Genomic DNA, 13,522 nt, shown 5'->3' with positions numbered 1-13,522 from the left:
TTCTATAAAAATCCCAGTGTAAATATTTGTTCTAAATCAGGCTCTTTCCTTTTGCCTTGACTGGAGTATAACCAAGGGAGCTTATGAAATGCTGTATCGTTTCAAGATGAATTGCTACTGAAAGTCAGAGGATTTGTTGCCTGCCCTGCATGCCCCTCCCCCGGGATGATAATCTCTCAGTTTAGTTTCTTTCCTCAAATTCTTTCTCCCCAGACAGTGAGTTTTGCAAAGGCCAAACTATTTTCCTCCCCTAAAAGCCTATCATCTCGTTCGCTAGTCCTCCCTGCCATGTCAGCAGCCAAATCGGGGAGCGTTGAAGAAGGGAGATGAATATTTACCTCTACGAACAGTTGGATTATTCTCACTTTGCAGATGCCATCTGTGTGACAGGGTTTGGTTTGCACTAAATACAGCCTGTGGGCTGAGCTGAGAAAACGTATCGCTGCACCACTATGTTAAATAACCGTCGTTAAAGTCTGGTTCGTTGGAGAACTTTAGGCTGCCATGGAGGTTTTTTGCAGGAGGAGATGCAGCTCACTTCCACGTCAGGATGCTGAAATCAGATTTTAATGTAACTTTTATGACACTCTCTGTTGGCAGCGCTGTCACCTGGGATCCGCAGGACTTCTCACCTGAGGTTTGCAGGCAGGCAGAGGTGAGAACCACCGGCGCTCTCTTCCTGCTGCTCCTGGCTGGGTTAGTGCAGAAAAGGGGCTCTCACCGCCTGTCCCTCTGCCTTTAATTTCTGTCCTTCCCCAAGCCCTTGATGCTGTAAGCAGTTTCAAACCCACACCGAGCAAATTAAGTTCAGCAACGTTTTACATTGCAAATCACCGCAGACCTGTGTCCTGCCAGTTGCAGCTCTGAAGCATGCACACACACACACGATGCAGAAAGGTTCTTTTAATCCTCCTGCCCCTGCAGAGGAATGGCAGAGGTCCAGAGCCCACAGGAATGTGTGGAGATCCCTGCCCTTCAGGTGTTACAGACAAAGCACACACAAGTATTTTACCCTTGCAGTAGCTCCTTACATTTGTGATCAGTGCAGTAAGTATAGTACGGTGCTTCTAGCTGATTCATTTTTGCATACAATGAAGAAGATAACCTGAAGGTAAAATTTGCCTTCTTACCCAAAATACTTGAACTTTAACAAAATAATTGGGGTTTTTCCACTAAATATTGCACTTGCTGCGAGTATATCTACACTAGTCTTCTACAAGATCTATTGGCATCCGTGCATTTCCACGCCATGACTCAGCATGCTCATGAGCTTGAGTGGCGGCTCTTTCTTGGTCTCCTCTTCTTTGAAAACTGTGATTTCAGCCAGTTGAAGAAGCCGCCTTTTGGTTTTAACTCAAACTCTACTGGGAAGTGGTCGCTCACCCCCAGCGCCTGCAAGACAAGGGCACAGAGGGGTTGGGAGCTGGTCACCCATGCTCTTTCCAAACCCTGTGCCAGGGGGTTTCACCACCACGGTGGGGAGGTGCAATGTGAGCATTGCATCCCTTTGGGAGGATGCAGTGGTTTTATGGACAAGACCATGTTCAAAACTGCCTGGATACCATAGGCTTTGTGCTCCTCTGTTAGCCCTTGTCCCACTGCTGGAGAGGCCGTGCTGTGCCTACCTGCTCCTCAGTCATCTGAAAGTCCTTCTGGAAATCAAAGATGTTGACAGAGTGTGGCATGATGGCCTGGATGAGCTTCTGCCCGCTGACCACGATCCTGCAAGGAGCAAGGGAATGGGATGCTGTTACGGGGTGCCCGACCAGCAGCCACCTCACTGGACCGAGCTGGTGGCCAGGGAGGTGGCCTTGATGGAGTCACAGCTACGTATGGTTTGTCCTTAGCCGTGGCCTGCCTACTCAGTGATGCCAGCACCTGCTTTCTGCTGAGTTTGGCTGATAGCTTTCCTCGGCAGTGAGGCACCTAAATATCTTGGTGTGCATTGGCCTGGGAAGCCAATATTAAATGACTTGTACCTAAACCCACACCAACAGTGCTGCAAAGCTCAAAGCCGTACTTTGGATGGATACAAAAATCATAGGACACCAATGACTGGAGTCTTAGTGAAGTCCTGCTTTGATCCAGAAGCTTGTTCTGCAAGAGGTTTAAGCATTGTCTTACTCTGGGCTCTAATAAGCCAATGTATTTATTGTCCCTGCTGAGGGAGCCGCAAGTAGCAGCAGGACTCGCCACGTGGCCGGGGAAGGCGAGCCATCCCACCTCCTGAGCAGAACCAGACTTTGCATTTGTCAATCCAAATTACGAATGCAAGAGCAAAAACCATGGCGCAAAGCCGGCACGGAGGAGGCAGCAGCACCTTCTGTCTGGATGTCTGCAGGGCTCCCTGCAGATGAGAAGTGCTGCATAATTGCCTGTCATTTATCTCCACCTAAGCTCCTGACTGTAAGTATTCAGATCTCATTTCCCCCTGGACACTGTTTTATCTTTCAAGGCCTCATGCACGTTTGCTTTATCTGACAGTCACTGACACCTTTCCATATATTTTTTTTTTCCCAGAAAGTCATAAACAGGGAATGGTTTGGCAGTGAACCCTTTACCTGTCATACGGGCAGCTTGTGCTTATCTTCACCGTAGTGTCATTTTTGTCACCTATTAGCCAGACGAATTCAGAGTAAGTCCTCAGCCGGATGTTCTTCCACTGCTTTTGGGGAACGTAGCTACATCCAGCGTTAAAGTCCCCCAAGAAGATGAAGTTCTGGAAGGTAGGAGGGTTTTCAAAAGTAATCATGAGGTCAGCTTTTCAAAAGAAGACCGGCAAGGACTTTTAGGGTCAACAGATGCTCCCAATAGCCCATACAGCTCAGATAGCAAGCTCTTACTGAGTGCAGTGGGGCTTCTTTCTGCTGGGCGCGCTACCGAGGCATGCTGATAAAACAGCAGTTTTATTGGGAGATCAAGTTTACCAATTAAAATGTGGAGAACTCAATTAAAATACATCAGAAAGATACTCAAGATCTGGGGTTTGTTATCAATGGTTTTCAGGCTATCAGGCTGTGAGTAGCGAATAGCATGCCCGGTGACTCAGTACCAAAGCTGCTGTTAGTAACATAGATGTGTCAACTAACCTCGGTTTTCCAGTGCTGTTTTACGTCTAAATACACATCATAGAGCTCATCAATCTCCCGTACTGCTGTCTCCGGTGTGGTGTGCAGAGGGATTACAGCAAACTCTTTGACAGCTTAAAAACAAGGCAAAAGAACAGGAAAAAATGTAACGGTTAAACACGCAATGAATCACAAAGAAACAGAGACTGACTTGGAAGCAAGAAGGTTTTTCTGAAGAAGAAACAGCTTCCGTTCTGGCCGTGGATCGGAGGCGATTGCTGTGTAATTGCACAGTGCTCCCCACTGGCCGCCCAGCCGAGGCTGAGCTGCGACGCGGTGAGGTGCTGCGTCAGGGCAAGGCAAGCCCTGCCCCGACACCCACCGCAATAGCTGCTCCCGCGGCCGTGCCGGCGGCACGGAGCGCATCTGCCAACCCACCGCCCGTGGCGGAGGCAGAGGCTTTCCTGGGGCTGCGGCGTGTGCTGGCCTGCGGGCGATGCTGGAGGCGACAGCCCCAAAGGCAAATGCTGCTCTTGTAAGGAAATGCAGCGTGGGGTCAGGATGCGGCCCCTTTCGCCTGCCCCCACCACGCGCTTGGGGCCAGCCGGCACTGTCTTGCTCTGTGAGACTCGTCAGTGGGAGAACAATTTGTTTCTGAAACATCTCACCGGTTTTTGGTGACTGGAACCAGATGTTGAAGGGCTCTCTGGAGAAGGCGTCCTGGTCCCCAGGCTGGGTGTCAGGGTACTGGTAGGTTTGTTTCACCGATACCAGATGTTGCCTGCAGCAGAATAAACAGGATAGGGGATGTCACGCTCGTGGCTCACCAGGACGTGTCTAACACCGACTCCGTGCTCCGACCCGGACCCTGGGCCATGGTCCAGGATGGATACAGCCAGGCTGGTGGCTGCGCCTGGGACGATCCCCACGGCCAGGCACAGCCCATCCCACCCGCACAGCCTGCACCTTGGAGCTCCCTCGGAGCAAAGCCATCACCACCACGTCCAGTCTGTCTCTACAGGGCTGCGACACGGCAGGGCAGAGTAAGGGGCTGGCTTGCTGGCACGGGCAGCTCGCTTACCTGTAGAGGAAGGCGTACTGCTCCTTGTAGCTCTTCCGTCCCAGCCTCTCGCTGATCACGCAGCTGTATTCCTCCTTCGGCCCCTTCAGCTGACTGGAAGGAAAGTGGTGTTCCTGAGCTTATTTCTGTATTTACAAGGCACTGAGGAGGAGATAATTTTGCCTCTGCCCAAGAGTATGGGATGTTGCCTGCCTGACCTCAGAGGCAGGTAGAGAAAATAAACCCTTCTCGGGACCTGTGGTCTGGACCTGTGCTCCATCGCTGGCATTTTCATTCTACCCCCTCCTTCTTATCGCGGCCTCTGTCCCTCTTTCAGCTGGGTCTCACGTCCAGCCAAGCATATGCTGCTCTTTCCTCTGGACTCTCAGTCCAGACAGGCAATCCCCAATCTAAAGCAATTCCTAACCCTGCAGAAAGGCAGCTGCCCTGCCGCAGCCCGATGCTAGCCAGATGAGGGCCTGTCCCTCCCTTCTGTTTTCTTTTGAGAATTAATCTTTAACAAATTGAATGTAACTTGGTTATTTTGATTTTAAAATACATATCCTACAGAGGTCTGGAGCTGGCTTCGTGGCCTTCAGCAAGGCTGCCAGAGCCTGGTCCTTCCTCGGCAGCTGGGACAGAGCCCAGACCCTGAGCTTTTGGCCCAGTAAGGTGGTGCTGAGCAGAGCACGGGCTCTTGCCAAGCATCTTTCCCAATATTTGCCTACTTGCATGGGAGCACCCTACCTGGTGAGCTTCTCCACCAGGAGAGGACAAACCCGATTCTTGTTCTCCTTTATTTCCATCAGCAACATGATGTCACAGCGAGAAATGATCTGCAAGGGGAAGGAGCAGAAGCAAGTTTCCATGTGGTGGGTTTTGGAGGATTAGAAAGAGGCTAGAAAGAAGTGGTTACTCATGTGGGGGAAGTCCTTTGTGGAAGAAGCGGTGCCCAGCCTGGGGTCACGGGAGGGGGGCAGTGGCTGAAGCAAAGCCCTTCTGCTTTCGGAGCTGCCTCACGCCCCCGCAGGAGCTGGGAGAGGGAACTCGGGAGCAGAGCAGTTTCAGGTTTGTTGAAAAACTTCTGTGCCTGCTCCTGAGAAGGAAGTGTGGAGGCGAAGGGGCAACAAGATCCGCTGCTGCGAGCCCGCTCTCCCCCCGCCACTGCTGGGGTGCAGCCCTTGGCCCCCCTCCCACCTATGGTCGGTTGCGCTTTTCTCTCCTCTCTGCCCCTTTCTATGAAGATTTTCTTCTCTGCTTCAGCCCGGTGCTGCGTGCAAGCATCCCAACTCACTGGGTGTCCAGATGGTAGTAGCAGGAGATTTGGGGGGCATCGAGGAGAGCCTGTTTGCATCTATCATCAATCCACTGCAATGGTTTCCATCCTTTTTCTGGTGTATATACCCCCAAGGTCCTACTGCTCTGCCGTGCCTTCGGAAAGGTGTGTGTGCTGTCCGCATTTGCCTGTCCCAGTCATCTGTTGCAGACCCCTCTGAAATAGCCCGTAGAGCCCAAAGTGCCCCCCCGGCCTGAAAACAGGGTCCTGGCACCTGTGGGCTGCAGCACTGCAGAGGAGCCGCAGGGTGCTGGGAGAGGGGGGGAGGCTGTCCCAGCCTGGCTCAGCTCCTGCGGCCAGCGCTGGGATTCCCCATGGGAAAGCCCAACTCACTCCGCAGCCCAGCATGCTCGGGGGGCTTTCTTCTGACCCCGGTTTTGTTGCTCTTTGAAATTTGTGGGTGATACTCATGCGAAAAAAGCCCCCTTTTGCCCCCTGAAACTTGTAGAAATTAATATATTGCCCATAATTTGGTATATATTGCTGACAGTATAGGAAGGATGGTCCAGAAATGCAAACCCCAGCAAACCCCTCTTCTCCAGCTGTTTGTAATGAAAGGATTAAAACCCAACTAAAAGGTGGCATTCCCCACGCACTCGGCACGCACAGCCACCCTGCTAACACCAAACACCGCGTCCTCTGTTACTGCGGCATCTCGGAGGGAACTTACAAAAGCTGTAAGTCCAAAACATGGTTCTTTTTAAAAGATGAGTTATCTTCAATTGCTGCAGAGGAAACCTGAGGGTGAGGGTTTGTTTACATAAATTAGTAATCAGGCTTTTCCATTTTGTACCACACTCTAATGTGATACTCTCTGCTGTCCTGAGAATACATTTAATTAGACAAGAATATTTCAGAATAATTAGCACATAAGCAAGGTAAATAATGTATCACAAAACAAAGCTCTGTGGATTCAAAGTGAAAATTATTTTTACTGTCCACAGAGGTTTTCCTCCTTTTCTAACTCCATTTCCAAAGGAAACAGCAAATGTTGTTTCTGTTATATTCCCGTGCAGGCTAAAATAACAGTGAACATACTACTCGACCACAGGCTGATTTTTACTTTAGGAGTATAGAATTATTTAAATTATTCATTCTTTTTTTTTTTTTCTTGAAATTCAACTGTGAAAAGATAAATAAAGTGCAAGATTATGCAGCTAAGAAATCCTCACAAAGCTCAACGTCTGTCTCATCCAGGCAAATGAACGTACCTTTACCACAGCATCGACGACTTCAGGTCTGGCTATTTTAGTTTCTCCAAAAGACCTTACATTGAAGGAGCAGATTTTTAGGCTCAGAGATGGGTTGAAATTGAGGAGCGAAAGCAAGATGAAGAGCAACATCTTCAGGGACTTGGACAAAATGAGTTGCCGCGAGTATGCCTATAAATATATGTGTGTGTGCGTGTGTGTGTGTTTGTGCATCCGTCCCTCTGCGGCCAACTGGGAGGTTAAACTGAGCAGTCAGCTGTGTCGATCACGAACATGAACAGGAATTGCCATTTCCTCCTTTCCCTCATTTCCATCTCCCAGCACAAAGCAGCATGGAGACTTTGAACTCCTGCCTTGGGGCAAAACCGGCTCCTCGGAGCCAACCTCCCCATCCTGGAGGAGCAACTGCTCTGCCAGACCCCAGCATCCCTCCCCACAGGGAGGGACCTGCTGTGGGATGCCTGCCATGCCTGGGCACCAGCCAGGACCACCCCAGGCAGTGCTGGGCCAGGACCAGGCTCCCTGGGCCGCCCCAGGCAAGAGGTGAAGACCAGGAGAGTCAGGATGGGGCAGATGGTGAAAGGGTCTGGGAAGCAGCAGTGGGGAGAGGAGAGTTTCGGGAGGGCACCAGTGTTGGGCACCAGGAGTCCTGGTGGGCATCAGAAGCCCCAGCAAAAGGTGATGGTGGTGGGACACCCTGGACACAGAGGCTTTGACCATGTCCATGTTTTGTGCTGTTTTCACCATGGTCAGAAAGTCACGCTGTGAGAAAACACTGAACCATCCATCGCCCCAGGCTATCTGCTTTTATCCACTTCTCCCTTCTCTCTTCCCTGTCGCCACTGCCCTGCTCTGGGACAGCCACGTTTGTTTGCCCGCAGCTAATGGGGGCCGCTGGCTCAGCCACCACAGTGCAGCTGTGGGAAGGTACGTGATGCCCCCAGCACTGCCCCCCAAACTCCTGGCCAAGTGCCCCCATCACGGCCGTCTCAGGTTAGTGACCCAAGGTGTGTGCACGTGGGTCTGGCTCATGCTGCGTGGTGGAAGGGGACACACAAGTTTGGCCAAGATGATGCTCGAGTGAGGATGCTGCAGCTGGATGGCTTGGTCACACTGGGATGGCTTTTGCAGGGAAACCATCCCCCCATCCTCCCTTACTCCTCTGCCGTGTGCCAGCCCTCAACCAGAGACACATTTGTCGGCCCCCAATCAATCAGGTATAACGGCAGGAGGTGTAACAAGAAGTCAGGCTAAATGGTGTCTTTAAGTGTCTTGGATTTTTTCCCCTGTGCTTACAGGGCACTTTCTCATCCTCCCTCCCTTTCCTGAGAACAGCCGCGCTGCCTGCTTGCACCCTGCTGCCCTGCCTGCACGGCCACCCATACAGATCTAGATCCAGAAGCACCAGTGCATGGCTCTCAACACCGTCTAAATCAATTAAACAGGGTCAGGTGGAGCTGGCACAAAACACAGCACATGGTGGGGCTCCCAAAAATGCGGCACAGCTGAAAGCAGTGAGATCCAGGTCTTGCTGGGGAGGCACCCACAGCTCTCCAGGGTGCGTGCGACAAGCGCAGGAGTGGGCACCACAAATCTATTTTGGCTAGTCAGGGATTTGAAGCAATTGCAGCTAGCGAGAGGTGTGCCACCATGCTGCCTTGGTGCTTGCTAATAAACACAGATACTTGGGGAGCAGGCGTGCGACCCCCCCGAAATAGCAGGGTTGTACAGTGCTTTCTCCCCGCTGGGTCTCTAATGAGCCAGCCTCGGGCAGGACAGGTTCTGGAGGAAACTAATAAAGAGGGAGGGAAAGCGACAGCTATAGGGGTTGTAAATCTCCCTCCTGACCTTGCTAGAAGCATAGCGTGAGCCAAGGGCTTGTGATGGCTGCTGCAGCCTTGGGGTCAGAGTCATCAAAACCCAGAGCTCCCCCCAAAAAAACAGGCTCGCTTTGGCTACCCTGGCGTCAAAAAGCAAATGTTTTGTGGTGCCTATGAGGGCCTCTAACCCTGAACTGCAGGGACCCACCTTTGTTGATGCCGTGTTTGTCCCCGGGACTGCTTGTTTATCAGCCTCCCCTTTCCCCTTCACCCCAGGCGTTATCAGCAGGACAGGCAGAGCCACCCTCCGCAGGGACAGGCAGCAGCAAGGCGACCTGTGGTGGGGACATGGGGAGCTCACGCTCCTTTCTGCACCGCTTTATCTCTCTGTTTACTGCACTTTCTGTGCATGTACTCTTTGCTCCTTATTGGGCCATAAAACCTGCTCAGTGTGGGCTCATGAACCCTGCCAGTTCAGGGCTGTCCTGGTCTTGCACAAGAGGGGTGAAGCTGCTGGTGAAACCAACCTGGGTTGGGTTTTTGCCCCTACTCGGAATGATGCTGGGTGAGGGATGCCACCTCCTACTGAGCAGCACCTGCGAGACTTTCCCTAATAAAGCCCCTCCTCAGCCTCTCCCCACTCCCAGGGGAGAAGAGGCAGGTGATGAGGCTGCAGGCAATGCCAAAGCCGTTTTGGGTAAGAGCTTAGAGCAGCGAGTAGGTGCTGCCAGGCCCTGCCTGCTCCTCCTGAGGGTCCTTCAGCCAAGCTTTGCCGACAGCCTGTGCTGGGTGTTATAAGGGCTGTGGCTGGTGGGTGCCTCTGGAGCAGCAATTCAGCCCTCTGTCATCTTTCCGCTCTCAGGAAAGTGCTGAGGGATGGATGGGGTGGGATGTATCCCCATGTTGTACGCCTGCTTAGGGTCCCTAGGGGACAGTGGGGTTGTGAGGGTCTGGCAGCAACATAGAGGTTCCTCCTCTCCCCTCGGGCGCAGCCACTTCCTTTTGGCCGCAGCCCCACGGCTTTTTTTTGCTGGCAGAGATGGACAGAGAGGATCCTGCGGGTAAGCCCACATCCCCTTCTGCTCTGCTAGAGGAAGCCTATTCTGGGCTTGAAGGGCAGTATGACTCACGGGGTGCCCCGTGGGGGGAGCACCTGCGGGGCACGAGGTCACCCCCGGGGCTTTGCTCGGCACCTGAAAATAATGCTGAAAATTTATTTCTCCTCCTGTGGGAAAATGTGGTGTCTGTGTGCCGGCTGGGGACAGCAGCACTGCTTGGGGACACCAGCGCTGCTGTGCGCCTTCTGCAAAGAGCACAGGAGGCTGGCCCAGCCTGCCCAAGCCCTGGCCCATCAGGGTGTCCCTGCTGCCCCGTTCAGCACCCCCATAAGTCTGTCCCTCCAAAGGTGACCGTGCGGCTCCGGGGAAGCACTGGCAGCATGGGCAGAGGGTAGAGTTGGGGTGTGCAAGGGCAGTGTGGGGACCGGCACCTCCAGGCTGAGGCTCCCCAGGTGCCACCACAGCTCTGTTTTCCGGACAAGGGCCCCACGCACTCCCCACATGCCAGGCTTTAAGGTGTTGGGTGTTTCTTAATTTTTATCATTTTTACCCATATTGCAACTCTGTCAACATCCACTGTGACGAGGCAAGGTCTGTGGGAGGAGCAGGAAGGGCCAGCCCCAAGGTCACCAACATTACCATAAAAGTAGTTTCCTTTGGGCAAATGAAATAAACTTTGGGCTCTCGGTGACCTTATCACAACTATCCGGCAGAATATTTTATCTCGGTCTCCTGGAATTACAAGTTAATAAGTAGCAAAGCATTCGGGTTATTTTGTATTGCTGAAGTTCACAGTTGGGCTGCAGACCCAATATGGTCATCTGGGAAGTGGCTTCAGTGTCAGCCTAATGTTGGTAAGTGTCCTGGTGTGACCCTCTGGAAATTCAGTATAATTGAGGGTAAAAATATGTGGTGTGCAAGATACGTGGTACGTTTTGAATCAATAGGGTCTTGTTTGATACTTAATCTTTATTTGTAATTCTGGAAGGTACATGTTCCACTTAATAAATTACTGTCAGGGCATAATTCCTTTGCTGGTACAGGACTCTGATAGGGTTTTCTTTTTCAACTTTAATACGTCAGTATTGTTCAAGTAGTGGTTCAAAGTGTGAAAGCCTGCCCGCTAAAGCAGTTCAAGGAAAAATGCCTCATCATGTTTTCAGTTTCTTGAATGAGGCCATTTAACTGACACGTAGGAGAGCACGCCATAATCTGAAATAAAGGCTTTGACGTATGGCAATTAGACGAGGCTTTGAAGTTGCCTCTCCATAAAGATATTGCAGCTACCAGATAAGGAGGGTTTTGTGACAATAAGTACACCCTTATTGTTAGCAGTTAAAGATGTAATTAAAATGTGTGTAATATATGCATTAACTTTGAACAGAGTTAAGAAGGTATTATTTAAAGCTGTTAACAGGCAAGTAGGTCTTGCGCTATAACATTTTAAAAGTCAGGAGCATTTGTTCCTGCATTTGTTCCAGGTTGTGCAATGAAGCCGCTGAAGAGTGACAGGGTGGCTGCCCAGAGCACAGAGCAGTACCCGGAGGTGTTACTTACTCCTGTGCTCACTGAGAGCTGCTGTTTGCAAACCGGGGTGAGCTGAGATCCTACCCCCTGCCCTGGGGGGTGATTTTGGCAGCTGTATGTCATTAAAGTTGCTCTCTGCTTAGGGCATGGCGAGGCGTTCCTCAACAGCAGGTCCCATGGGTGGGCTGTGGGGCCATGCTGTGTTCGTGGGGTATCTGCCTACCCCGGCGCTCTCCCATGCCCACAGTCCCCTGGGGGTTGCTCACGGCATCGTGCCGCAGGGCCAGCACTACGTGAGTGGAAATAGATGGGGACGAGTCACCCTGGGAAGATGATTCACTTCACCAAAGAGGCATGCTGTCACTTGTTATGGTTACAAACAATCCCGCCATGCTCCCTGGGAATTCATCACCCAGCAGTGGAAAGTAACATGGAAGCCTTTCATCTGGTGGAGCAACGCCGCTCCTCAGCTTGGTGAGGTAGAAGCTTCAGTTCCCCACAGCTACCCTGGCCTGAATCCAACCAGAGCTTCCACCTTTCTATGGAAAACAAGACAGTTTATGTGCAAGTCTCGCTGCCTCGTTTCTGGGGACATAGGACAGCTAATTTTTTGATTATTTTTAATTTTGATTTTTTTCCTGTGGCTACTCTGATTTAGAAAGATATTTTGTTTCTGACTGGATCATAAGTCATCCTCTGCCCTGCTCACAGCATTAAAGCTGTGCTCCTGTGCTGGTGGGAAGCCTGGCTCCTGACGCTGGCATTAGGAATGAGGAATTTTCAGCTGAGGGCCAGGATAGCTGGCACTGGGCTCCAAAAGGCCGGCAGCCTGGGGGGTGATGGGGGGGTGACTTGGTCTGTGCCTGCTGCTGCAGCTGTGTGATGAGTTGCGTCTGTGGGCTGAGAGGAGATGTGAAACACGCGAGGCAGGTCAGTGCAGGCGCTGGCCTTTAATTTGAGCTTGCCGTGCCGCAGCCACCCCAAAAATGGCTTTGCAGGGCCCTCAAGGAGGTGCCCAGGGAGCTGCTGGGGCTTCCCCTCAAGCCTGGGAAGGTCTCCGCAGGGACAGGGAGCCCAGCTGTGCCCCGTGCTCCCCCAGCCTCCCCCATGCCACCCGGAGAGCCAAGGTCTCCTCCACTGTGCCGGGACGGAGGAGCAGCCTCGGCGCCTGCACAAAGTCATCACGGTGCTGCCGGCCGCCTTGCCGGGGCTGTGACCTGCTGAAGCCGTGGCCTCGTCCCAGCAGTGGCTGGCTCAGGAGAGCCCTGAAAATCCCTCCTTTCCCCATTGCCACCAAAGGAAACGCTCAATGACTCTTCCCCGTGGCTTCACACTTGGATTGCGAGAGTTTGTTCCCTGGTTGGCTCATGCTGTGTTTCAACATAAAACCACTGCAGGTCTCTGCTTCACCTTCTCTATTTTAAGAGTCATCGTTCGCTATGACCATTTCCAGGGGCGTTCCCACCAGGTGGCCTGGAATAATCACCCGCTGGGTAATCCATCCCTGGCATGAGTCAGCCCTGCCCTGCACGTGTCCTGCAGGAGACTGGGGCCGTGCATGAGAAAGTTGAACAAACAAATATGACTGCAAACAGTGTTTAAAGGCTTATGAAATACCTCCTGTGTCTGCTCAGGTCACCTTAGTGGAAGCTCATCTTTGCTTAGCCTAGCTTGACTGGGAAGCTTTTCAAACAAAACCCCCCAAAAAGCTGCACGAAGCTGTGCCTAGCCTTCACTGGGCCACATAAAACCTTGATTTCAGTTATAAATCTCTTCAAACAGCTCATGTTATCGAAAGCTTTTGGTTATTGTAGTAAACTCTGACCTGGAAAGCCCTTTACACCAGTTCTTCTCTCAGCTCTCCCAGCCTGCCAGACCAAAAGGACATCCTTTATCAAAGCACAGATGCAGCGAGGATTTGACCCAGTTTGCTTGCATTTACTCAGGAGCTGATCTCCTCTCCAGTTAAGTTTTCTCATCTTTTTGGGCATATCTTAAAGGTGCATACCAAGCTGATATATGACCCAGAGGGAATGAAAGTAAATTTGCTTATAGCAAAAGAATTTGGGTGGCAGTTTTAAGAAAAATCAGAGCAGATTTTAAATGCGGGTTGAAATGCAGCTCTTGAGAGCAAACGGTGTGATCTGTTGGGAAGAGAGGGCAGGGAACAGCCTGGTAACCTAAGGCTTAGAAATCTTATTTCAGGTGTGAAAGCAGCAGTGGCATGCTCTGATTTCAACCTTTGTGCCCTTTCCGTGGGAAATGCGGCAGAACTCCGCTCTCCCTGATCACAGCCCCATCCCGGGACCTGGGAAAGGGACAGATATCCCCCCACCCCCACCCCCAAACTTGCTCCCAAGCCTCACGCAAGGGGGGGTCCAGCCCCGCGTGGGGGGGGGGGGGGCGGACGCCCAGACTTCCGTACCGCCTCACGGGGTGGGG

At 51.9% G+C, this 13,522-nt stretch overlaps 2 protein-coding genes across 7 annotated transcripts in view; one reads left to right on the top strand and one right to left on the bottom strand.

Annotated features, from left to right (window-relative positions):
- Positions 1 to 918: 918 nt before the first annotated feature.
- DNASE1L3 (deoxyribonuclease I-like 3) lies at positions 919 to 11,615 on the bottom strand. 5 transcript variants are annotated; one of them, XM_010572160.1, is made up of 9 exons: positions 11,604 to 11,615; positions 6,676 to 7,503; positions 4,876 to 4,964; positions 4,150 to 4,242; positions 3,737 to 3,849; positions 3,090 to 3,202; positions 2,562 to 2,719; positions 1,626 to 1,722; positions 919 to 1,392 (listed from the first exon to the last, which is right to left on the bottom strand). In XM_010572160.1, exons 2-9 carry the CDS (start codon positions 6,805 to 6,807, stop codon positions 1,264 to 1,266), a joined length of 924 nt encoding a protein of 307 aa, XP_010570462.1. In that variant the 5' UTR covers positions 6,808 to 7,503; positions 11,604 to 11,615; the 3' UTR covers positions 919 to 1,263. The 5 variants fall into 5 exon arrangements, with proteins under 5 accessions (XP_010570462.1, XP_010570471.1, XP_010570488.1 ...); XM_010572169.1 differs by lacking the exon at positions 11,604 to 11,615 and adding an exon at positions 8,704 to 8,878 and having other exon boundaries at positions 6,676 to 6,846; XM_010572186.1 differs by lacking the exon at positions 11,604 to 11,615 and adding an exon at positions 8,704 to 8,878 and having other exon boundaries at positions 6,676 to 6,730.
- Positions 9,009 to 13,522, top strand: part of ABHD6 (abhydrolase domain containing 6) — a 19,943-nt gene continuing 15,429 nt past the window's right edge. The window contains exon 1 of one of the 2 annotated variants that reach the window (XM_010572219.1): positions 9,009 to 9,192. The gene's annotated coding sequence lies outside the window, so the exon portion shown is untranslated. Of the gene's footprint in view, positions 9,193 to 10,232; positions 10,408 to 13,522 lie in introns of those variants that run through there. The other variant, XM_010572201.1, reaches the window with a different exon arrangement.

Source organism: Haliaeetus leucocephalus, unplaced genomic scaffold, assembly GCF_000737465.1.
Source record: "Haliaeetus leucocephalus isolate CR32 unplaced genomic scaffold, Haliaeetus_leucocephalus-4.0 Scaffold2, whole genome shotgun sequence".
Lineage (NCBI taxonomy): Eukaryota > Metazoa > Chordata > Aves > Accipitriformes > Accipitridae > Haliaeetus > Haliaeetus leucocephalus.
This window is presented reverse-complemented; position numbering and strand designations above follow the sequence as displayed.